Here is a 26,554-nt window from a genome sequence, read left to right on the forward strand (position 1 = left end):
TACCAATTGCTGCATTATCAACACCAGACGGCGCTGTGTCTTCGCTGGCTTTTTAAACACCAGGTCCAGCTCACAAAAGCCCCAGGTTTCTCCCAGAACTGTTCAGGAGATGGTCCCCAACACCGCCCCCCCTCCAACACACACACCCAGTTCCGCGCAACAGGCTCATTTCTTTTAGCTTTTCGCATCTGTGTGTGTGTGTGTGTGTGTGTGTGTGTGTGTGTGTGTAAGGAAGGGTCCCATTTAAACTAGTCTCATGGAGACCTGTTTGAAAAGCTGCGTCTCCTGCTTTCAGCTCGTTTATCGATCCTAAAATCGCTTTTTCTCTGGCTCAAGTCCATTTAAATCAGAACGAATTTAAAGCGTACTAGACACCAGGCGCGGCGCGTTCCTTGCCTCCATCTCCCTAGCGTTAAATGCATCCTCCGGAGTAAAGGACTCAACCTCGAAGCCTTTCCCCGCCGTGCCAGCCGAGTGCACACGCCCAATTCGCGGTGTCCTTGGCTGAGGTTCCCTCCCGGTTCACCTGTCTGGAGAGTGAGACGTGTGTCCATTCCTCCCAATACCTGGACACCAGCTCCCTCTGCGTTCCTCTTCTACTTTCTTCCCTCCTCCCTGATTTGTAAGTGGTATTTTGGGGGGTGGGGGCAGCGGAGGGGAGGGCGGGGAAGGGGCCCCGCGGGGAGGGGCGTCGGAGCGCTGTCACCACGTGTCACACCGCCCTCCCCGCCCCTCCGCCGGGGGTGTGGGAGCGCAGCGGAGCGCGCGGCAGAGGGCCGGGCGCTTGGGGACTCGGGAGCGCGGGGTTCTGGGCGAGCCGCGCGGCACACCGAGCACGCTGGACGCCTGAGCTCGGCGCGGAGCCCGGAGCCCGGAGCCGGCCGCCCCCCGCCTCTTGTGCACTGGGCGGCAGTCCCGGCCGCGGCAGCCCGGCTCCCGGGGAGCGCGCCCCGCCATGGAGCCTTCGCACAAAGACGCCGAGACGGCGGCAGCGGCGGCGGCGGTGGCTGCGGTGGCGGCGGCGGACCGGGGGACGTCCTCGTCCAGCGGGGTGGTGGTGCAGGTCCGCGAGAAGAAGGGCCCCCTGCGCGCCGCCATCCCCTACATGCCCTTCCCCGTGGCCGTCATCTGTCTCTTCCTCAACACTTTCGTGCCTGGACTGGGTAAGACGCGGCGGCCGCGACCCCTGCGCCCCGGGCACCGGCGCGGGAGGGCGGCAGGGGAGGCGCCGGGGAGGGACCCTCGGGCGGCGCCCACGGGCGGCATGTGCTGCGCCGGCGCTCCCAGCGCCCTCTGGCAGGTGGCAGAAGCGCCTGGAGTGGGCGCCCGGAGGGAGGCGCGGCGAAGGGCTCCTGACGCACCTTTCACCTTCTCCGACCTGGGAGCCAGGTGATCCGGGCCCAAAGAGCCAGAAACTTTGCCGGGAATGTTGGATCCCGCGGGCGGCGGCCCGGGCGGCTCTCTCGGCCCCGGCTAGGTTCCCCTCCAGGCGCCCGCAAATCCTGTCTTTTCCCTCCGCCGCGCGCGCCCCCCTACGAGCTCCTCTCTCGGAGGGGCGCGGGCCCCCAGCCGGAAGACCGTTGGGGCCGCGGGTGGGGTGTGACCAAGGTCCCGGGCATTCGAGAAGTCGGCCGAGCTGGGGAAAAGCGGGGCGAGCCCGGATAGAAGGCCCCCCGCAGCCCCGCCTGCGTTCGCGCGGTGCTGGGCGTGTGTGGGCGACAGCTCTTTAGCCAGAGTCTCCCCCACCTCCTTCCCGAGTGCCCGCGATTCCGCCGGCAGCCCCGCAGGACGCCGAGGGGAAGGCGGATGCTTTTGTTAGTTTAGATGCCTGTGGGTTTGAACCGCACTTGGCCAGAGGTGACCCCATAACTCCATCCCATCACTTCCGTTCCTGAGAAAGTGGAGAGAGCGCGGTTGTCATTCGGTGTCGGACTTTGGCTGCCTGCAGGGTCCTTGATGGCACCAGTGTCCCAAATTTTAAAACCGAGGCCCATCACAGAGATGGGAGTGCCGAAGAGGGCATAAAGGGAGGAAATGCTAGGTTTTCTTGACCCTCCCTCTCCTAACCACACCCCCAAATCTGTCTGCACGCCCTCCCCCCACTCACAGCTTGCCAGCTTGGCACCGGCTGTTCTTCCGTGCTAAGAGCACCCCACCCCCCAATTCCGTGCGGGACTGGAGAAGGCAGGCACCTCTGTGCCCAGGAGAAAGCTTGCCGCTGTAAGGCTCCAAGTTCCCAAGAACAGAGGTCAGCTAGAAGTGGTTTTCTATTTTGCTTTGGCCTTTCTCACGGCCCAGCTCTCAGCCAGCTCTGCAGGGTCCTCTGCAGCGCTGATAGCGAAGATCACACCCACCCACGCAGGTCGCGTTCACTTTCCCCTTCGTGCTCACCTTTCTGCCCCCTGGGGGGAGGTGGGGGGCTGTGGCCAGAGCAGCGTATCTGTCTGAGCAGGAAGTTAGGTGGTACTTAGTTGGGCGTCTGCCTTGTTGGTGCCTTCAGCAGCCTGGTTGGTGTCATCAGGGCGGCTCTCTTAGTACATTTAGACACGGTGGGGACGCAACCGACGTTAATTTAAGTTGTCAGAAATCCCCACCTGCTGGAGTAAAAACACCCTGCCTGTCCATCTCTCCGGGGATGTGAAGATCATGAGCAGGGATGTGTCTCGATTCCACTTTTCTTAAAGTGGTGAAGTAAATGCCATCTTATGGTCTTTGAGGAAAGAAGCACATTGGGGCCTGGTGGGAGGAGCTACGTCGAGTCCCTGCTGGCTGAGGCCACAGCCTCTGTGCACCTGCGCCCGCCCTGCTGGGTCTGCCTCACTAGGTCCCTTTCTCACCCTTAGCCCTGCTGCCGCGCCCCCTGCCCTGGGCAACCAGCTCTTCCCTCTTCACACTTCCCTTTGTTAGATCAGAATCCTATGGGATTTTTGTAAGAAACCTTTCTAAGAACCCAGAAGAAAATAAAGAGGAAAAAAAAGCAAACTACAGAAGTAATAAAACAGGCTGAGATGAGCCATGGGTATACAGACTTAGGAATTTTCAATGACGAAATCCAGGCATTTTATCGTTTCGTTTTGACTGTCATTGTACAGTGGACTGAGTGCACAGGCCCCTGCCCCTCTCCACCCTGAAGGGGTTCCAGATCCTTGTTGGTGTTTCATATCTGTGAGTCAGGGATGCCTGTCTCTCCAGGTTGCTGGGAGGATGAAATGAGATTACGTAAAGCTCAGGGTCTGGCCATTAGAGAGTGTTCCAGAGACCGTGGGTCCCTGTTGCTCTTTGTCCTTCTACAGAGCTGAGCGCTGCTCCCATCTCTGGTATGTGGGGCCGCCCCCGGGACCTTTCTTCTGAGTACTTATTGATCTATCTGTTCCCCTCGACCTGCAGTAGAGTCCTGGATGGCAAAGCAGCCCAGGCAAAACTTGCAGGCTTTTTTTTTTTTTTTTGCACTGCCCCCTCCCCAGTGGTTTGAATGGTTCCAGCTCTCAGAAATTTTCCCCTCAACCCAGATCCACCTCTCCAGGTCCTCCTGGCTTATCTGATGCTCCTGCAAAAACTGAGTATTCATGTCTGGCTCTGCCCTTTGAGGAAGCGAAGCTTCTTTTAATGCATTCAGTCATTCATTCGACAAACACAGAGCACCCACCACATGGCCGGCACTGGGGATGTGATGATGAATAAATCAGTCAAGATGTCGTAGATAGTTGAGGGAAATTGATGCAAACTTTGTTTAAATTTGAAAGTGCTATGATGGCAGCAGGAAGAGTATTTGAGCAGTAATTGATTCTTCCAGGGTTGGGGTGGGTGTTCAGAGAAAGCCTCCCAGAGGGAGTAGTACTGGGTTAGACTTTGCTGAGTGTATCCATCACGAGGCCCCAAGCCTCCTCTTGCCATCCTCACTTCACTCCCACTCTCTGGAAACTGGTCACAGCATTGGCCCAAAGAGCTCTTCTTTTTTCTGGAAGCTTCCTTACCTGCAAGTCCTCTCCTCATTTGCAAATTGGATGAGAGTGCCCGTGTTGGGCTGAATGAAGGCACGGTTTTTCTCTGGTAGAGTGTCTCAGGTCCATCCAGTCTGCAGGACCTGCCATGGAGAAGCCCGGTCCTTACAGTTCCCTGGTGCCTTCTCCACCCAAGCAACAGTGCTGTGGGGATAACATACATAAGAGGGATGTTTCCTTTCCTGGGGAGTGGATGGCAAGGAGAAGTCATTTATGATCGCTCTGACACCTCATTGGAACAATGCAAAATAAATTTGAAAAATGGATGATGGTAATTTCCTATTCAGTGAAAGTCTACTAATAAAGACCATGGACCTTCATAGTCCAACTGGTAGGGCATTTATAAGTACACACAATTACTCATACATGTAATGGAAGTTCACTGTTATGCCCCCAAATGGCCAGAGGGTTTTATCTATTGGTTAGGATCCAAATTATACTTTCATATTTGAAAACTGTTATTTATCTTGATTGACTTGGTGAAATGAAAATGTTGATAACTCAGATAGTGGCAGGGAAAGTTGGACAGAGGAGAACTTCCAGTGACTGTTAACCATTCCATCAGATTAATGTTGGATATTAATCTACTGTTGAATATTCATAAATATTTAATCTGTCCCTAATATATTGCCTATTCTTTGACACTCAGCTAAGGTCTTGCTTCCCTGGTCAGAGCAGCACAGCCTGGCTCAGCTTCTCTCTCTCTTTCCTTTAAGCCTGAGCCTCTAGTTGATGACGAACCATGCCCTACCCTGTGGCATCTTTTGTATTGTTGCCTTTTTATTATTGTTTCAAGAGTATATTATTTGTCTATCTAGATAGATTGTAAGTTCCTTGAGAGCAGGAACCATTTAAAGTTTCTCCTTGATATACTATCAACATGCTATTTATGGAATGCACACTGACCAGAATTTTACTCCTTGAATAGGCATTAGAGATCATCTCGCCCAATGCCTTTATTTTATATAGAAGTGAGGCAGGCCGGAGGATGAAAGGACCAAGGAAGTTTACATCCTATTCAACCTCTTTTTTTTTTTTTTTTTTTTTTTGCGGTACCCGGGCCTCTCACTGCTGTGGCCTCTCCCATTGCGGAGCACAGGCTCCGGACGCGCAGGCTCAGCGGCCATGGCTCATGGGCCCAGCCGCTCCATGGCACGTGGGATCCTCCTGGACCAGGGCACGAACCCGTGTCCCCTGCATCAGCAGGCAGACTCTCAACCACTGCGCCACCAGGGAAGCCCCTGTTCATAGATTTTATGATGATGGTCATTCTGACTGGTGTGAGGTGATTCCTCATTGTGGTGTTGATTTGCATCTCTCTAATAATTAGTGATGCTAAGCATCTTTTCATGCATTTGTTGGCCATCTGTATGTCTTCTTTGGAGAGATGTCTATTTAGGTCTTTTGCCCATTTTTGGACTGAGCTGTTTGTTTTTGTGATATTGAGCTGCATGAGCTGCTTGTATATTTTGGAGATTAATCATTTGTCAGCTGCTTCACTTGCAAATATTTTCTCCCATTCTGAGTGTTGTCTTTTCATCTTGTTTATGGTTTCCCTTGCTGTGCAAAAGCTTTTAAGTTTCATTAGGTCCCATTTGTTTATTTTTGTTTTTATTTCCCTTACTCTAGGAGTAAGGATCTTACTGTGACTTATGTCACAGAGTGTTCTGCCTATGGTTTCCTCTAAGAGTTTTATAGTGTCTAGCCTTACACTTAGGTCTTTAATCCATTTTGAGTTTATTTTTGTGTACGGTGTTAGGGAGTGTTCTAATTTCATTCTTTTCCATGTAGTTGTCCATTTTTCCCAGCACCACTTATTGAAGAGGCTGTCTTTTCTCCATTGTATATTCTTGCCTCCTTTATCAAAGATAAGGTGACCATATGTGCATGGGTTTATGTCTAGGCTTTCTATCTTGTTCCATTGATCTATATTTCTGTTTTTGTGCCAATACCATACTGTCTTGATTACTGTAGTTTTGTAGTATAGTCTGAAGTCAGGGAGCCTGATTCCTCCAGCTTTGTTTTTCTTTCTCAAGATTGCTTTGGCTATTCGGGGTCTTTTGTGCTTTCATACAAATTGTAAAATTTCTTTTTTTTAATTAATTAATTTTTATTTTTATTTATTTTTGGCTGTTTTGGGTCTTCATCGCCGTGTGCGGGCTTTCTCTAGTTGCAGCGAGTGGGGACTACTCTTCGTTGTGGTGCGTGGGCTTCTCATCTTGGTGGCTTCTCTTGTTGTGGAGCATGGGCTCTAGGCACGTGGGCTTCAGTAGTTGTAGCACATGGGCTCAGTAGTTGTGGCTCACAGGCTCTAGAGCACAGGCTCAGTAGTTGTGGTGCACGGGCTTAGTTGCTCCACGGCAGGTGGGATCTTCCCGGACCAGAGCTCGAACCTGTGTCCCCTGTATTGGCAGGCGGATTCTTAATCACTGTGCCACCAGGGAAGCCCACAAATTGTAAAATTTCTTGTTCTAGTTCTGTGAAAAATGGCTTTGGTAATTTGATGGGGATTGCCTTGAACCTGTAGATTGCTTTGGGTAGTATAGTCATTTTCACAATATTGATTCTTCAAGTCCAGGAGCATGGTCTATCTCTCCCTCTGTTTATGTTAGCTTTGAGTTCTTTCATCAGTGTTTTATAGTTTTCTGTGTACAGGTCTTTTGCCTCCTTGGGTAGATTTATTCCTAGGTATTTTATTCTTTTTGTTGTGATGGTAAATGGGATTGTTTCCTTAATTTTTCTTTCTGATCTTTCATTGTTAGTGTATAGGAATGCAAGAGATTTCTGTTCATTAATTTTGTATCCTGCAACCTTACCAAATTCATTGATTAGTTCTAGTAGTTTTCTGGTGGCATCTTTAGGATTTTCTGTGTATAGTATCATGTCATTGGCAAACAGTGACAGTTTTACTTCTTCTTTTCCAATTTGTATTCCTTTTATTTCTTTTTCTTCTCTGATTGCTGTGGCTAGGACTTCCAATACTATGTTGAATAACAGTGGTGAGAGTGGACATCCTTGTCTTGTTCCTGATCTTAGAGGAAATGCTTTCAATTTTTCACCATTGAGAATGATGTTTGGTGTGGGTTTGTCGTATATGGCTTTTATTATGTTGAGGTAGGTTCCCTCTATGCCCACTTTCTGGAGAGTTTTTATCATAAATGGGTGTTGAATTTTGTCAAAAGCTTTTTCTGCATCTGTTGAGATGACATATGGTTTTTATTCTTTAATTTGTTAATATGGTGTATCACACTGATTGAAGAATCCTTGCATTCCTGGGATAAATCCCACTTGGTCATGGTGTGTCATCCTTTTAATGTGTTGTTGGATTCTGTTTGCTAGTATTCTGTTGAGGATTTTTGCATCTGTGTTTATCAGTGATATTGGTCTATAATTTTCTTTTTTTGTGATATCTTTGTCTGGTATTGGTATCAGGGTGATGGTAGCCTCATAGAACGACTTTGGGAGTGTTCCTCCCTCCACAATTTTTTGGAAGAGTTTGAGAAGGATAAGTGTCACTCTTCTCTAAAAGTTTGATAGGATTCACCTGTGAAGCCATCTGGTCCTGGACTTTTGTTTGTTGGAAGATTTTTAATTACAGTTTCAATTTCATTACCTGTGATTGGTCTGTTTATATTTTCTAATTATTCCTGGTTCAATTTTGGAAGGTTTTACTTTTCCTAGAATTTGTCCATTTCTTTCAGGTTGTCCATTTTATTGGTGTATAGTTGCTTGTAGTAGTCTCTTATGATCTTTTGTATTTCTGTGGTGTCAGTTGTAATCTCTCCTTTTTCATTTCTAATTTTATTGATTTGTGTCCTCTCCCTCTTTTTTTTTTTGATGATTCTGGCTAAAGGTTTATCAATTCTGTTTATCTTCTCAAAGAACAAGCTTTTAGTTTTACTGATCTTTGCTATTTTCTTTGTTTCTATTTCATTTATTTCTACTCTGATATTTATGTTTTCTTTCCTTCCACTAATTTTGGGTTTTCTTTGTTCTTCTTTTTCTAGTTGCTTTAGGTGTAAGGTTAGATTGTTTATTTGAGATTTTTCTTGTTTCTTGAGGTGAGCTTGAATTGCTATGAACTTCCCTCTTAGAACTGCTTTTGCTGCGTCCCATAGGTTTTGGATCATCGTGTTTTTGTTATCATTTGTTTCTAGGTATTTTTTTATTTCCTCTTTGATTTCTTCAGTGATCTCTTGGTTATTTAGCAGTGCACTGTTTAGCCTCCATGTATTTGTGTTTTTTCCTGTTTTTTTCCTGCAATTTATTTCTAATCACATAGCGTTGTGGTCGGAAAAGATGCCTGATACAATTTCAATTTTCTTAAATTTTCCAAGGTTTGATTTGTGACCCAAAATATGATCTATTCTGGAGAACTTTCTGTGTGCACTTGAGAAGAAAGTGTATTCTTCCACTTTCGGGTGGAATGTCCTAAAAATATCAATTAAGTCTATCTGGTCTATTGTGTCATTTAAAGCTTGTGTTTCCTTGTTTATTTTCTGTCTAGATGACCTGTCTATTGGTGTAAGTGAGGTGTTAAAGTCCCCCACTATTATTGTCTTACTGTCAATTTCTCCTTTTATGGCTGTTAGCATTTGCCTTATGTATTGAGGTGGTCCTATGTTAGGTGCATAAAAATTTGTAATTGTTATGTTTTCTTCTTGGATAGATCCCTTGGTCATTATGTACTGTTCTTCCTTATCTCTTGTAACAGTCTTTATTCTAAAGTCTATTTTATCTGATATGAGTATTGCTACTCCAGCTTTCTTGTGATTTTGATTTGCATGGATATCTTTTTCCATCCCCTCACTTTCAGTCTGTATGCGTCCCTAGGTCTGAATTGCGTCTCTTGTAGACAGCATATATAAGGGTCTTGTTTTTGTATCCATTCAGCCAGTCTATGTCTTTTGGTTGGAGCATTTAATCCATTGACATTCAAGGTGATTATCAATGTGTATGTTCTTATTACCATTTTCTTAATTGATTTGGGTTTGTTTTTGTGGGTCCTTTTCTTCTCTGGTGTTTCTTGCTTAGAGAAGTTCCTTTAGCATTTGCTGTAAAGCTGGTTTGGTGGTGCTGAATTCTCATAGCTTTTGCTTTTCTGTAAAGATTTGATTTCTCCATTGAATCTGAATGAGATCCTTGCTGGGTAGAGTAATCTTGGTTGTAGGTTTTTGCCTTTCATCACTTTAAATATGTCCTGCCACTCCCTTCTGGCTTGCAGAGTTTCTGCTGAAAGATCAGCTGTTAACCTTATGGGGATTCCCTTGTGTGTTGTTTGTTACTTTTGCCTTGCTACTTTTTTTTTTTTTTTTTTTTTTTTTGCTGTACGCGGGCCTCTCACTGTTGTGGCCTTCCCGTTGCGGAGCACAGGCTCCGGACACGCAGGCTCAGCGGCCATGGCTCACGGGCCCAGCCGCTCCGCGGCATGTGGGACCCTCCCGGACCGGGGCACGAACCGGCGTCCCCTGCATCGGCAGGCGGACTCTCAACCAGTGCGCCACCAGGGAAGCCCTGCCTTGCTACTTTTAATATTTCTTCTTTGTATTTAATTTTTGATAGTTTGATTAATATGTGTATCAGCATGTTTCTCTTTGGGTTTATCCTGTACGGGACTCTTTGAGCTTCCTGTATTTGATTGACTATTTCCTTTCCCATATTAGGGAAGTTTTTGACTATAATCTCTTCAAATATTTTCTCAGTCCTTTTCTTTTTCTCTTCTTCTTCTGGGACCACTGTAATTTGAATGTTGGTGTGTTTAATGTTGTCCCAGAGGGCTCTGAGACTGTCCTCAATTCTTTTCATTCTTTTTTCTTTATTCTGCTCACTGGCAGTTATTTCCACCATTTTACCTTCCAGCTCACTTATCCGTTCTTCTGCCTCGGTTTCTGCTATTGATTCCTTCCAGAGTATTTTTAATTTCAGTTATTGTGTTGTTCATCACTCTTTGTTTGCTCTTTAGTTCTTCTAGATCAGTGTTGAATGTTTCTTGTATTTTCTCCATTCTGTTTCTGAGATTTTGGATCATCTTTACTATCATTACTCTGAATTCTTTTTCAGGTAGTTTGCCTATTTCATCTTCATTTATTTGGTATTGTAGGTTTTTACCTTGCTTCTTCATCTGTAACATTTTTTTTGTCGTTTCTATGTTTTTTGTTTTTTGTTTTGATGGGTGCGGCTGTATTCCTGTTTTACTGGTTGTTTGGCCTGAGGCGTCCAGCACTGAAGTTTGCAGGCAGTTGGATAGAGCTGGGTCTTGGTGCTGAGATGAGGACCTCCAGGAGGCCTCACTCTGATTAATATTCCCTGGAGTCCGAGGTTCTCTGTTAGTCCAGTGGTTTGGACTTGGAGCTCCCACCACAGGAGTTTAGGCCTGACCTCCGGCCTGGGAACCAAATCCCGCAAGCTGTGTGGCATGGCAAAAAAAAAAAAAAAAGAAAAAAAAAATAGGAGCAATACAATAACAAAGAATAAAAAACAAAATAAAATTAGAAAGATAAAAAATATATTAGGAAAAATAAAAATATAATTGAAACAACTGCAACAAGGTAAAATAAAACCACAACAGAAAAAAAAAAAAAAGCCCTGGCTGTGGAGGCGGAGTTTAGGCAGGGGTGGAACTTAGACAGGGGCGGGGTTAAGGGTGGGGCGGGACCTAGGCGGAGGTGGGGGGTGACGTTTGAGTGTGGGGCAGGGCATCTGCTTAGGACCTGCCTGGAATGGGAGAGGCAGCACTGGAAAGGAGGGTGTCTGGAGTGTGGAGTTCTGGAGTTTGGAGGTAAGGCCCTGGGTGAGGGTGTGTGGGTGGGGTTTAGGCCCAGCGCGATGGAGGGGGTCTCCGAGTGTAGAGGTGGGGCCCTGGGTGGGGGTGTAGTGGTGGGGCTTGGCCCCTGCACGGGAGGAGGGAGGCTCCGAGTGCAGAAGATTGGCCTGGGACCCCAACAGGCTCCCTGGTGCCCAAGTGGACAGGGAAAGCACTGGCCGCTTTCCCTTCTGTTCCTCCATGCCCCCCCCAATGGTCTCCCCCAGGGTCTCCTCTGTCCCTGCTTGACCTCTAATGGTGGGTGGGTCCCACTGGGTGTAGGAACTCCTCCCCTCCCCCAGCCACCCCTCAGGGGTGCTGGTCCTGTAGGTCTGGCCTGTACTTTTGCTCCCCCTTCCCTCCGTCCCACTCCCTCAGGACCCACACAGCTGGAGGGGGGCCTAGGTGGTCAGAGGATCAGGCCCGGGATCTCAGCAGGTTCCTGGGGGTCCAAGTGGGCAGGGGAAACCTGGCCACGCTCCCTTTTGATCCTTCACCCTCCCAATGGTCCCCCAATGTTCCCTTCGGATGTGGGATCCCTTCCCCTCCCCCAGCCATCCCTCGGGGCGCCAGTTCCGTCTGGCCTCCACTACTCCTCCCCCTTCACTCCCCCCATGCCCCACGGCCTACCGGGTCACTGGGGGTTCCTCCCGTCCCCTTAGGTGTCAATGGTCCCCCACAGGTGCCTGGTAGGTGCCCTAGTTGTGCGGAGACGCGAATTCCACGTTCTCCTAGTCCGCCATCTTGACTCCGCCCTCCTCAGTTGTTTTCAACTTTTAAAACCAACCACAGGCAAAACACTGAAGAGTACTTAGTAATAGCTATAAAGGAGTGTGAAAGATTTTTTTTACCTTGGCAATATAAATTTTTTTTAAAAAACAGCTTGTAGAAGTTGGCAGGTAGATTGTGACAGATTAAATTATTGTTCCCACTTATCCACTGAAAGATGATGGCACATCTTCACTTAAAGCCCTATGGCTTGCCACGATTCCTGTGGGAGGGGACTACTTCGTTTCCTGCCCATCGATATCAGGCTTGGCCATGTGACTTGCTCTGGCCAGTTGAGTGAGTGGAAGTGGCATGTGCCATGCCTGAGCTGACATTTTCAGAGGTATTGTAAGGTTCTACCCTTGTTCTTTCCCTCTCTCATGAGAATGGCAGGTCTCAGATGGGGGCTGCTCTTTAACCTGGCTCCCAGAATAAAGAGGATATCAGAAGCAGGGCATGACATGTCACATGAGTGAGTAATAAGCCTGAGTTACTGAGATTTTTCTGTTGTTGTGTTAGTGTTGTTATTGTCTCAGCACAACCTACCAAAGCTGACTAATGTGTGGAGGGTAGAGTAGAGATGTGAATACCCTCCTCATGTGGAATGGATGATCAAGACATACTGTCTGTCTGGGGCTTCCCTGGTGGCGCAGTGGTTGAGAGTCTGCCTGCTAATGCAGGGGACACGGGTTCAAGCCCTGGTCTGGGAGGATCCCACATGCCGCGGAGCAACTAGGCCCGTAAGCCACAACTACTGAGCCTGCGCGTCTGGAGCCTGTGCTCCGCAACAAGAGAGGTCGCGATAGTGAGAGGCCCGCGCACCGCGATGAAGAGTGGCCCCCGCTTGCCACAACTAGAGAAAGCCCTCTCACAGAAATGAAGACCCAACACAGCAAAAATAAATTAATAAACTCTTAAAAAAAATTACCACTCTTGGGGAACAACAGCACAGAATTTCTTTAAAAAAAAAAAAAAAAAGACATACTGTCTGTAGTTGCTAGACCAAGAAATAAAGACTACCAAGGAAATCAACAGATGCACTGAAATACAGTAGCGATGTTTTGGGACAATGGGATAATGTGGGAACAAGAGTAAAAGGGAGATGAGGAATGGTTAAGTAAGCTAACTCTTATGTATCATAGCAGAAAGTCAATAAATGATGTCTAAAGTTGATAAAACAGAAAAAGCAATATAAGCATACTCTGGAGATTAGGAAAACACCAGGAGAATTCCCACTCTTTAAGACATCAATTTTCCTTTGTCTAGTGACTCGTTATTAGCACATATACATACTGAAATTGTCTCCCATCATTTTGAAATAGGATCTCTTGATCCCACACCCACCTCTGCCCATTGCCCGTCTCTCTGTTCCCCTTTGTGGCTCAGTTCCATGAAAGAGTTGTCTAGATTTGTTGTCATCAATCCCTCTTCCCTCATTTTCTCTTGAACCCACACTAAGCATGTTTTTACCTCCATCAGTCACCTAACTTGTACTTATCAGTATCACCAGTCTCCTCCAGATTTCCTGAATCCAGTGGTCAATTCTGCCTTCATCTTCCTGGACCTCTCAGTCACATTGGACACAATTGCTCACTCCCTCCTCCCAACACTGTCTTCACTCGGCTTCTGGAACACCACCCTCTCCTAGTTTTCTTTATACCTCGTGACTCTTTCCTTTGCTCATCTCATCAACTTCTAAACTTGGGAGTTCCCCAGGGCACTTGATCTTCTTGATCTTGATCTTCTCTTTGATCTTGATCTCTTTTCTGCCCATACTCACCCCCTGATATTCATGCTGAGTCTCCTGGCTTTACATTGCATCCTTGTGATGATGACTCCCAGATCCAGATCTCCAGCTCAGACCTCTCCCCTGACCTCCGGAGTTTTATATCCAACTGACTTCTCAATATCTCCCCTTGGAAAACAAAAGGCATCATAGACTTCACTTATCCAAAACCAAACTTCTGATTTTCTTCCCCAAACTTACTTCTCCCTCGTCTTTCCCCATCTCACCAAATGGCATCCTTCCAGTAGCTCAGGCCAAAAGCTGGGATTCATCCTTGACTCCTCTTTTTCTCACACCCCACGCCCAGTCTGTCAGGAAACACTTGGCTCTGCTTTCATAATGTAGTCAGTATCTGACCACTTCTCACCATCTTGCGTCTACTTCACTGGTCCAAGCCTCCATCTTCTCCAGAGTGCAGTGGCCTCTTAATGGGCTGCTTGCCCTTACTGACCTCCCGTATAGTCTGTCCTCGACGTGGCAATAAGAGGGATCCTTTTAAAACACAAGTGAATCAGATAATGTTACTTTTGGGCTGGAAACCCTCCAATGGCTCTCATGTCACTCAAGTAAAAGCTCAAGTCCTCATGATGACCCACGTGGCCCTAGGCCAGAACTGTTAAAAAGAAATATAACATGAGCCACAGGTGTAATCTTAAAATTTCTGGTACCTATATTATAAAAAAAAGTACAAAGGAACAGGTGAAATTAACTTTATTAGTATATTGTACTTAACCCAGTATATCAAAAATTTCATCATTCAATGCATTTTTTTTCTTTTTTTTGCTGCGTTGGGTCTTCATGCGGGCTTTCTCTAGTTGCGGCGAGTGGAGGCTACTCTTGTTTGCGGTGCGTGGGCTTCTCATTGCAGCGGCTTCTCTTGAGAGCCTAGAGCATAGGTTCTAGGCGCACGGGCTTCAGTAGGTGTGGTATGTGGGCTCAGTAGTTGTGGCTCGCGGGCTTAGTTGCTCTGCGGCATGTAGGATCTTCCCGGACCAGGGCTCGAACCCGTGTCCCCTGCATTGGCAGGTGGATTCTTAACCACTGCACCACCAGGAAAGCCCTCAATGCATTTCAATCTGAGAAATTTATTTTCTCACAGTTCTGGAGGCTGGAAGCCCAAGGTCAAGGTATTAGCAGGGTTGGTTTCTCCTGAGTTCTCTCTCCTTGGCTTGTAGACAACCACTTTCCCCCATGTGTCTTTACATGGTCTTCTGTCTGTGTGTCCAGATTTCCTCTTCTTATAAGGACACCAGTCATATGGGGTTAGGGCCCATCCTCAAGACCTCATTTTAAGTTATTTACCTCTTTAAAGACCTTATCTCCAAACACGGTCACATTCTGAAGCACTGGGAGTTAGGACTTCAACATAGGAGTTCTGAGGGGACACAGTTCAGCCCATAACACCTTCCAGACGATCTTACTTAAAATTGTGGCTCTCCTCCTCCTCCCCAGACTCCCTATCTTTCCCTAGTTCATTTTCCTTAAGAGCACTCTCAGTGTCAAACATACGGTATACTGCAGGGACCCTGTCCCCTTTGACCTTGCCTCTCAGCAGGAGCACAGTGCACATCTGGGGAGTGATGTGCTGTGTAGTAGGCCCTCAGTCAACTGTCCTCTGCTCAGCACGCCCCTGGGTCTACACTTGATTGCAGCACAAACTTCCTTAGTATCACCTGCTGACTGACCACGTCCACTCCCCACAGCAGCTCCGTTTCTTGCAACATCTGGGAAGAAATGTGGATGCTATTTACATTATTGAACCTGACCTGGTCACCTCCCAAAGTATCGCTGCCCAGGCTGTGACCCAACTCACTACGGGATACGTCACATGGGAGACTCACTGAGCGAGTGTCGCTTGGCACAGTGACATTTATACATTGGCTTTTAAGTGATGCTGCAATATATAGGTAGGCAGGTAGGGTAAATACAGTGGGGTGACCTGGAGGGCACTGGACTAAATCACATCTCCAGTTGCGCATCAGATTCGTGAAGCCATGAGGTGTCGTGGAAAGGGGATGAACTAGAAGTTAGGAGGCCCCAGAGCTAGTTCTGACTTTTCAGATGCGTGCAGCCCTGAGCCCCTTCACCTCTCTGAGCCCATTTCCCCATCTGTGAAATGGAAATAATCCCTGGTCTGCCACCTCGCAGGGTCGTTTATGTTCTGTTTAACCGTGAAGCACTCCGTGGTCAAAAAGGGGGTTATCACTACCAGTTAACATTAACAAAATGTCCTTTGTTCCCAAGCTCATCCTGGCTTTTCCTCACAGTGGCACGAGGGTGAGTGGGAGAGCTGTAAGCAGGGCAGCTTTTTCAGCATCTGGTCCCATGTGGCTCAGAGCCGAGACCTGGGACCTCCTGCTGGGCACTGCTGGGACCTCCCAGACCCAACACTCTGGGGGCAAGGGGGCAACAGCGCACATTCTCTAGGGCTTGGTTTACCATTTACCAGAAGGTTCTGCCCTTATAATCCCCAAACCCTGGGCCTCTGAGGGGGACGTGTCTCTGAGGCCAACTCTACCATTTGGTAAAAGGCTGTGGGGGCTTCCCTGGTGGCGCAGTGGTTGAGAGTCCGCCTGCCGATGCAGGGGACACGGGTTCGTGCCCCTATCCCGGAAGATCCCACATGCCGCGGAGCGGCTGGGCCCGCGAGCCATGGCCGCGGAGCCTGTGTGTCCGGAGCCTGTGCTCCGCAACGGGAGAGGCCACAGCAGTGAGAGGCCCGCGTACAGCAAAAAAAAAAAAAAAAAAAAAAAAAAAAAAAAAAAAAAAAAGGCTGTGGGAGCATCAAACTGGAGAATGAATGTGTGCGTGTGTATTTGGACACGCAGGCACATGCACAAATGCCCCACAAGCTTTACCTGTAGTTATCTTACTGTAAAAGTTAGACAGGTCCTAGGTCCATGTTTGAACTTCCCAGCTCATGAGTCCAGGGAAACTGTTTATTCATCCTGGAGGCCATGTAGGTGGTTTGTAGCCCTGAAGCCCTATCACCTGGGCAAGGGGCAGAGGTCGGCCTTGGGAGGATGTATTTTTACTGAAGTTTAGTAGATTTACAATATTACATAAGTTTCAGGTGTACAACATAGTGATTCAGTGTTTTTATAGATTTAAAGTTACTACAAAGTTTTGGCTATATTCCCTGTGCTGTATAATATAGCCTTGTTGCTTATTGATTCTATACATAGTTTGTATCTCTAACAGACTTGCCCCTAACTTGCCCCTCCACCTTTCCCTCTCTCCAGTGGTAACCACTAGTTTGTTCTCTCTGTGTTTCTGCTTTGTTATATTCATTCATTTGTTTTATTTTTTTAGATTCCACATATAAGTGATATCATAGAGTATTTGTCTTTGTCTGACGTATTTCACTAAGCATAATACCCTCCAGGTCCACCCACATTGTTGCAAATAGCAGAATTTCATTTTTTAAAATTTATTTTATTGAAGTATAGTTGATTTACAGTGTTGTGTTAGTTTCTGCTGTACAGCGAAGTGATTCAGTTATACATAAATATATATTCTTTTCCATTATGGTTTATCACAGGATATTGAATGTAGCTCCCTGTGCTATACAGTAAGACTTTGTTGTTTATCCAACCTATATATAGTAGTTTGCCTCTGCTAATCCCAAACTCCTAATCCTTCCCTCTCCCCCATTCCCCCTCCTTGGCAACCACAATGCTGTTCTCTATTTCTGTGAGCCTATTTTTGTTCTGTAGATAGGTTCATTGTGTCGTATTTTAGATTCATATAAGTGATATCATATGGTCTTTGTCTTTCTCTTTCTGACTTACTTCACTTAGTATGATCATCTCTAGGTCCACCCATGTTGCTGCAAATGGCATTATTTCATTCTTTCTTATGGCTGAGTAATATTCCATTGTGTATATATACCACATCATCCATTTGTCTATTGATGGATACTTATAAGCATTTATTTTATGAAAGGTCTTAAATTCATTGAAGAAGTCATTTTTCTTGAAAAGAATAAAATGACATGAGACCAGGGCTGTCCTGGAACCTGGACTGTGTAGGGGCCATGGCCAGGTCTTCTGTAGGCTTTGGTCTTCACCGACTGAGAAGTTTGACCCCAAAGCCAAGCATAATTTGCTGTTTGTGGACAAGAGCTTGTCACCTGTCCTAAAACCCCAACAAAGAAAATGGTCCCCTTTTCCCAGGGCCAGGCAGCTTTAGGGCCGTCCAACCCATTCACTTTACAGAGAAGAGGTCTCCACCCGGACCGAAGGCTCTTACCCACAATCTCACGTCACTTACCCCAGCCCAAGGTCTTCCTGCTCAGTCCAGCGCCTGCCTTGTACTGGAGGGTTAATTACTATTTGTCGAATTAAATGTGTGTGTGGCTATTATAAAGACCTGATGAGGGCTGCAGGGGACAATACATGACTTGTCAGTGATCACATCCGATCCCACCACCTGGACCTTCTTTTTCTCACTGCCCCAGCCTTTTCCCCTTCATAACAGCTTTATTGAGATATAGCTACATAAAATAAACGTCAGTCTTTCAATGTGTACAACTCAGTGGTTTTTGGCCGATTCAGAGCCTTTTGCTCCTTCCCCTGCCCTGCTTTCCAATTTCACCATTTGGCCCATCTCCTTTGAGAACCTCGGAAGCTTAATGTGACAAGAACACCTTCAGGCAGGTGGTTTTGAGGAAGAGTGATTGTCTGGGTACCTTTATCTCAGAGTTCTGCTAGTCAGGAATCCGCATCTCAGAAGGCGAGGCCCAGGTGGGCGAGCCGCGAGCCGCTTGGAGGCTTTCGGAAGAAACGTTTTTGGGGAGGTTGTCAGGTCTTATTTTCTGTTTTGTTTTCAAAAGAAGCATCTCACCAAGAGGGAAAACTTTCTCAATGAAAAACGTAAAAGCATGGCACCAGTGGCATAAGTTGAAACGTGGGCCATTTCCGAGGTGGAGTGAGCCCCTCCCTCTGGAGACAGATGGGCTCTGGCCCTGGTTGTGGGTGTTGCATTGGCCTGAGAAGAGTCCCCCTTAGGCCAGGCGGCAGAAGGGAGCGCCCACAGCACCTCAGGTGGACGTGGGTCTTCCTGGGCCACAGCTCGGTGCACCTATGGTTTTAGTAGAATTTCTGTACTAGCAGATTAAGCCCGTGTCTGCCCGTGGCTCAGCTCTGCCCATTTCATTCTTCTGCTCTGAAACCTTCAAGAGCTCCCTGTTGTCCACGGACCAAGTTCACGTTCCACATTAGACCCACCAGGTTTCAATGAACTTCACCTATTCTTTCCCTCCCTTGTACTGAATCAAACCGGACGACTTGCTTTTATGGCTCTGCCCCTGCCTTTCTTCTCCTCTGTACCCCCGCCTGGAACACCCTTCTCCACCATCGTGTCCGAATCCTGCCCAGCTTCCAGGCCCACCTCCAGCGCCCTGCCGCTCCAAGCTTTTCTTGACCGTTTCCGTGTGGGGAGCTCCTCCTTCCTGGGGCTGTCAGGCCACTTAGGACATTTCTCTTGCTCCCCTTAAATTCTGTTCTGCTGTTAGTGTCTTCATCTTCTCATATGAATCATCTCCTTGAGGGTAGGGGCCGTGCTTTATCGCTTCAACCTCCCACAGCACCTAGCACGGTCCAGTAAGCATTTGTTGAAGGAAAGATGTGTGTGCAGACTGACTTCCGGTTGTGAAGGTGGAGTCAGGAGCAAATCCTGGTCCCGTTAGCCTAGTGAGTGTGTCTCTTACCCAAGGGACATAGGCTCTCGTGTCACTTCTCAGCCTTCCCGGCTCAGAGGGAAGGATGGGATCCAGTTCTCAGGGCTGAGGCAGGACTGGAGGAGTGTGGTACACGCTGTACCACAACATGTGTGTCTCTGGTGGGTCCTTGGTGTTCCAGCCACTCAGGGGAGGAACGTGGGGCAGGGGAGGGATGTTGGCCGCCCCCGTAGCGGGGCCAGAGGGCTTGCTCTGTGGGGAATTCACTGAGGACGGTCACCATGTGACTGGGAAGAGCTGGGTCAGAATCCATCCTTTCAAGTTGCTCAGCCAACAACTGATAAGTGTGGGCGGGGAGGGGGAGGGCTGAGCAGCGGAGGCGATCAGTCTTCGTAAACCATTTTAATAAAGATTGGTTTGGGCAATAGCCATCAAATGAAATCTAAGGGGACATTTTGATGAGAAGCAGGATATCTGCATGATCTTCAAGTGTCTGTCCACAGAATGCTTATTGCTTGCGAGGGGAAAAAAATCATACAGCAGAGAAAGCAGACTGCATCTTGACTGGGTGAACAAAATAACATTACCTGGACCTTGAAAACGTCATGCTAGGTGAAAGAAGCCAGTCACAAAGGACCCTATATTGTATGATTCCATTTATATGAAATGTCCAGAATGGGCGAATCTGCAGACAGAAAATAGCTGTCGGGGGAGGAGTGGCATGGTTGGCAGGACGTGGGGAATGATTGCTAATGAGTACGGGGTTTCTCTTTCAGGTGATAAAGAATGTTCTGAAATTGATTGTGGTGATAGTGGCACAACCTGAATATACTAAAAGCCACTGAATGATTAAATGGGTGAATGCTATGGTATATGAATTATATCTCAATAAAGCTGTTAAAAAAATTAGCATCACCAAGGAGGAACAGACATCGCATGCCTCCTGATGTGACATCCTGAGAGGGACACAACATCACTTTTGTGGTATTCTAGCCAGGGGTGCATAATCTGAATCTATTCATGAGGAAATATCAGAAAAGCCCCAAATCGAGGGGCATTCTACAAAATACCTGGCCTGTATTCTTCAAAAATATCATCGTTCTGAAAGATTACAGGAGACAGAAAACCATGACCACTAAATACAAAGCATAATCTTCGGGGTATTGGATTCTGTACTGGAGGGAAAAAGAATACCAATAAGGACATTATTGAGACACTTGATAAAATCGAAATATGGACAGTAGGTTAGAAAGAATATTGTATCCATATTATGTTTCCTAAAATCAGTAACTGTGCTGGGGATACCTAAGAGAATACCTTTGTCTTTGGAAACACACTGAAGTATTAAGGGATAAAAAGCCATGATGTATGCAGCCTTGTTTACAAATAGTTCAGAAAAAAAGAGAACACTATGTAAAGAGAAAGAGAGAGAAAAACAAAACAAATATAGTCAAGTGTTAAAATCTGGTAATCTGGGCAAAGGGTAGACACGACTTTTCTATATTCTTCTTGAAACTTTTCTGTAAGTTTGCAAGTATTTTCTAATAGGTTAAAACTTTTATGGTTAAAAGCCGAACGTCCTGGACTCACATAGTTCAGATATAGCAATTGCACCTAAATTTAAACTACTGTGCCCTGTGCAACTGCTCTCCTATCACTTAAAGTCTACCAGCTCTAATTCAGGGGCTGCCTGGGGCCGTGGGAACAAAGTCATGGTACAAGGTGGCATTGGCTTGCAGGGTCCAGACCCCCAAAAGAGATTCTCTCAGGGATGCCAACCATTAAAACCCCGAGGAGGCACAGAAGCTTATTGCAGACATTTGGGAGCGTGAACTGTTCCTCTGTTCCATCAGCACATCAATCAAGTACAACAGGCTTGATTATAACTAAAGTGAATTTCCGGGGAGGCTGGGGCCCGTGGGCAGTGCACACAGCTAGCCCGCCTTGCAGTGGCGTTGGGACTGACCCGGCTGCATTCCCAACCTTCCTTTGGGGCCGGTCAGGCATCTGAACGCTTCAGCCAGAGCTGGAGCAGGTCCCGATGCTGCAGAGCTATTTTGGAGAAGTCTTCCTTGTCTTGGTAATTCCTCTTTTTGACATCTCAGTGAGGAGTCCAAGAATCATTTGTGGACCTCAAAGAAACCAGCCTCAAGCCAACAACCAGTGATGACACCATGCCGGGAGGGCATGGGAGAGCCTACCCTTGGCCTCGGCCACTCTGAAGCGTCATGTGGATAGAACATACAAGTAGAATCTTTTCAGGGATCATCCTCTGGCCTGACTCAGGAAGGAGAAAAATAAACATAACCATCTTAGGCCCTAAAGCTGGGGTTCTGAGGCTCAAGGCAGAAGGGGGGTGGGTAGTGGCTGATGCACCAAAGCTCACAAGTTGGGCGTGGCCAGGTTTCTGAAGTCGAGGACCTCAGTGTCTGTGGCTGGACTCTGAGTCCATCCTGAGGAGAGGGGCCTCACTCTGGGGCTTGGGAATTGATTTGGGCTAAAGGAAAGCAGAGAAAAACAATGGCCTGGGCAAGATCTCCAATTGCTTGGGCCCACAGTTGGGTAGGATGGCTGTGTGTCTTGTTTTTGGTTTTCCTGTACACTTTTTTTTTGGCCACGCAGCTTGTGGGAACTTAGTTCACCGACCAGGGCTGGAACCCACGCCCCCTTCATTGGAAGTGTGAAGTCTTAACCACTGGACCACCAGGGAAGTCCCACGGCTGTGTGTTTTATTTTCCCTGCCGGCGCCTCTGAGCCCAGTGTAGAACCTGCCACAGGGTGCCGTCAATGATCCTGCGTGGGTTCCCCTGAGGACAAGAGCTGGTCTAGCCCATGTCAGGATGTAGGTACTTGGAGATGGACCCACGCACTCCTTAAAGGTAGACCTAGGAAGGAAGGAGTGAGCAGTTACGTCTCCCCTGTGCTGTTTGCATCCCATCATTTCATATTCTGCATGGGGTTCCTCACCCACCACCCCCAGGCATCAGGGGATCAGCACTACCACCAACCATGGGAGAAGCACACGTGGTTCTTAGCATAAGTCTGAAGACAATGAAAACTCACTGGTGGTAGGGGATAGGGTGATGGGTAGAGTATGCCTTAAAACTGAGCATTTATTTACTCTTTTGGATTATCTGGCCTACCTGCTGCTCTAACTTCGGGTTTTCTAATCTATCACATGGGTTCGACTTGTCCCTTCAACTACACCTCTTTTGTGTCATCCCCTAGAGTGTGGTCCAGCGCAGAGCTCTGAGCAGGCTCCCAGCCACACTTGCTGACTGGTAATAAGCTGGGAAGGAGTGTGGCCCCCGCTGGGCTGACTGGCATCCCAGCTTCTCATTCCAGGTCTGTCGCTAGCAGTACCCTCGGCCCGATGGTGCTCACCTCCCTGATGGGCCCTACTTTGTACTCCTCCGAAGCAGTAGTGATTATTATTCTTGCCTCCTTGTTTGCGCTGAGATAGTTAACGAAATAAGATCAAGGTCACATGCACCATGTCCCTTTAAGTCAGGAAGTGAATGGGGCTTCTGCTCCAGCAGCTTGTCTGGCCCGTCCCACCCGCGCAGTCCGGCTGATCTCCTGCTGTCATGCTCTGAGGGCACGAGGCTTGCCCTTGCCGAGGTGGGCAGGAGCGGAGGCTTCCACATCCTTCTCCTGTCCCCCATCCATTCTCAACTCCTCTCTGGCCTCGAGGCTGACCTCTACGTGACCTCACCTGCTCCAGGCGCGTTGGCCAATGGGGAGGCACCGGCAGGGGATGGAGTAAAGGAACAGAGAGGTTGGATGTTGCCCCTCGGGCTCCCTTCGGCTTGTGCGTGGACCATGGTTTCTATCCTGCACCCCCCTTCCTCCACCCAGCCCTCTGGAGACTCAGACAGCACCCCCGTTCCCGACCCTTCTGCTACTAAACATCAGCATTTCACTGGTTGGCTCTCCTGGTCCTGCCCAGACCTCTGTCAATAGTCACTGCCTTAAGACCCTGACCCCCACTGTCAGAGAGACCTGTGTTTCTAGCGCCCCCAGCTGGGCTGTGGGATCCTGAACCACCAGCTTGGCACCCTTTCCGCCGCCCGGCCCGCCAACCCGGCAGTCACGCCCCTCCCCGACCCAGCCCGGTTTTCCTAAAGAAGTTGGTTTCCAACAGTCTTCCTCCTGGAAGCTCTGGAACAACCAGTACACAGAGCCAGAAAAGCGTGGGCGTCCAGCTTCCAAATGGCTCTCGTGCTCGTGAGATGCCACATTCCCAAGAGTGCCCGGGGGAGGGGGCGGCGCAGGGAGGGGGGTGCCTGACACGGTGCTGAGCGGCGCCCCCGGGTCCCAGGGATCTTCTTTCTGTGTTTTCCTTTATGGTTTTTCACGTTCTTGTTTAACGGCAGGCACCAGCCCCAGTTCCTCCCTGGGCAGTTCTGGCCCCTGGCGCCTGGCTCAGAGATCTGTGCGCCGCCCCTCTTTCCCCAGCGGCAGAAGCCAGGTTCTACCCTCCCATCCCGTCCGCTCTGCAGATTTGGGTCGCCGGAAGCATGGCTGCCCCCAGGAGGCGCTGCTCCTTCACCCTGGAGCCCTCGTCTTGACTTGCCCATTGGCCGCTCGGCCCCCTCTCCCCCTCTTCCCCTGACATGAATCCGAGCACCGTCCACCTTTTCAGAACTAACTCACCATTCACAAGCAACTTTTTGCTTGTGATCTTTATGATCATTTTGGAGGATGCAGCATCAGCCCAGGCTGTTGTACTTGTAACAGCTATTCCTCTTCACGCTTCCTGCTATAAATGGAAGACGCTGAAAGCAAATCACCACCTCCATCCAGCGTGTGTTCCTCTCTGGAGGACCCATTATTTTGCATTTCGCCCCCCATTTCCTTTGGTTGTACCCACCACCAGCCCTCCCCGTTGTGGAGACGGAGACCAGTTAGAGAATGAAGTCGTCAGGTGCATGGTTTGATTTTTCTCCCTCTACTCTCAAAAAGAACCCCTACTGTTTGAGTTGTTAAAACCCTCAAAGGTTCCTTGTTATGAGAAGAGTCATCAAAATACGCCTATTACGTTTTAAGTCTTTACAAAAGACACCAAAAATGAGTGCATCATCTACTTAAAAGGATCCCCTTTGATAGCCATACCAATTAACATTTTTAAAAAGCAAAAAGGTTCTGGTTGGGTATCTCTGATCTGTTTTTTTCCTCCTCCTGTGTGATTTGTGTGCAGACTTCTGAGAAGCAGATTTTATAATAGAGATTCAGCCAGGCTAAATCACAGCGGCAGAAGCTTATGCAACTGTTAAAAACCTATGAGTTAAAAATGGAATAGTCTTACAGAGTGGGGAAGGTAATAATATCAGTGATGTGAAAATAGAAAGTAAGAAATTAGTATTTCAGCAATTCAGGTCTCTTATCCACATTTTTCTGCACTAGGAGATCTTGGTGTCATTTTCCAGAATAAATCCAAGGTGCAGCCTCTTATTAGAAAAAGGAAACTTTGCTGTCACAAATTCAGCCCTCTGTCCCCAGTTAATCTAGGGTCAGGAGCCCTTTTTACTGACTTTCGGGCAACATGTCATGAAACATATTTTGTATTTGTTCGAATCTGTGTGTTCACTAATGCCCATAAAGGAACAGATTTTAGATTTTTATAAGTGGGTTTTGTTAATTTGCTATTTTAAAAATACTTGTGAGACCTTTACAGTTGCCATGGTGATATAATTTCCATAAACATGATTTTTGTCGAGATTTTTGCACATTGAAGGCTGCGGTTGATATGGTTGGGGGAAAGTAGGTGGTAAATTTGTCAGCCACCAGTTGCTGCTTCCTCAAGTGCTAGAAATCTGATTCCAAGAATCCATGTTATGACAGAGACCTGGATCTCGAAACAATGCAGTCGACACGAGAGGCTTCTGGGAAGTGGACTTGGTCACGGGAGAAGGAGTCCAGCCTGCTCTCCGGATGAAACCAATGGGTGGTGGACTGTGGGCGCGGTCTCAGCTAATCAATGATCCTGTCCAGGTCTCAGTGACCTGCAGTCTCTTTAAACCTGGGTTTCAGAAAGCCTTTGAGGACCAGACACCCTGGAGCTACCCAAGGTGTGGTGAAGAGCCTGAGGGCTCTTTTATTCCTTTTAACCAGATGTGTCAAAAATAAAAAAAATCCCATTTAATGCACAATACTGCTAAAATGCTGAAATCTATAATGGAAAATAACAGGAGATCAAAATGTAACAATATTAACTGTTAAACAAAGCAAGAAGACATTGAATCAGAAAGAGTTTTATAGTCATCTTGAAGGCCAGCAGTTAAGGAAAAGCAGATTTAATTAGAAGGAGGTAGATGGTGCCAGTGGCACCAGACTTTGTATCAATGATGCTAGATATTTCTTTGGCTCATAAACAGAGGGGCTTCACAGTGAAACTTCATTTCCCAGAAAATGGAATATACAAAGCCATCGAGGGAGAAGCAGAACGCGTAAGAGAGAGGATTTTCTAGTAACTAAAAATGTTTTGGAAAAGAAATGACCCGTAAAAGGAGTTAAAAGAGGAAGTGTGTCAGCATGAGATAAATTCCACCGAGGGCTCTCTAGTGAGCAGGGCAGGCATTCAGTGCCACGAGTTGCTAATTGAGCACCTGGGCCCAGCCGAGGGGTTTGAATCATACAGAATAATGAATCATAAGGAATTATGAATTACTAGAAAGCCATTGTGTTGACTGTTATTATTTATGTAGTGCTGGAAATTTGAACAGGGCCACCCAGAGGATGTGCCTGACTCCCTGTGTGGCGGACTGCTGATCTCTGTTCCTTGAAAGCCAAACTGCGATGCCCGGGAGACGCTGTATGTGCACACCCGGTGTGTGCACGTGTGAGCCTGCACGCTGGTGCCCCCGGTGTGCACAGGACAAGGGCGTGTTCAGAGTTTGCACAAGTTAGAAAGGTGCAGGGCCCCAGCCCTACTACCCACAGTCTCACCCTCACACAGTGGACTATCCAGTCTACAGACTCTGGAGACAGCAGCTGCTGCTGACTTGTTACTTGTTAAGTGAGTTTATTGAAAAAGAAAAAGAGTGTGAAGGAGAGGCGTGAGGCTCCCTTCTAGAGTAGGTGAGGCTTGGGGCAAGGCTCACTGTGGGGGTGACCTGGGCTGGGTCCCATTGTGGACGCCCGGTGGAGAGCTGGCAGGGCTGGGTCCCACTGTGGATGCCCAGTGGAGAGCTGGCACCTTTGCTGCTGGGGCTCCCCTGCCTGGGGCATGGGATGTTCCTGGCTGTCAACCCTGGGTGGAGTGACTTGATTATGACCCGGTGACCAGTTTGCAGTGATGCCTTCCAGGGCTGCTCAGGGCTTCCCAGACATTTTTATTTGCCCTGAAATAGCCCAGAGGAATTTGGCACAGAGAGCTCCTGGAAGGTGGCTCCCTGCCCCGTCCAGAGCGGGAATCAGAACCAGAACAGTGCCCGGAGCACTGCTCCAGCCTCTTCCCTGAATACATATTTAATTTAGAGGGTTTTTTTAAATAATGCATCAGTAGCAGGCAGCAT

General features: G+C 47.8%; 1 protein-coding gene across 1 annotated transcript in view; it reads left to right on the top strand.

Annotated features, from left to right (window-relative positions):
- Positions 1-955: 955 nt before the first annotated feature.
- Positions 956-26,554, top strand: part of STUM (stum, mechanosensory transduction mediator homolog) — a gene marked incomplete at both ends in the record, with an annotated part of 54,209 nt that continues 28,610 nt past the window's right edge. The window contains one exon of the mRNA XM_081225023.1: positions 956-1,163. Within this exon, the coding sequence (XP_081081149.1) occupies positions 956-1,163 (208 nt within the window). The remainder of the gene's footprint in view (positions 1,164-26,554) is intronic.

Source organism: Mesoplodon bidens, assembly GCF_964165515.1.
Source record: "Mesoplodon bidens genome assembly, chromosome: 2".
NCBI classification, from domain to species: Eukaryota; Metazoa; Chordata; class Mammalia; order Artiodactyla; family Ziphiidae; genus Mesoplodon; species Mesoplodon bidens.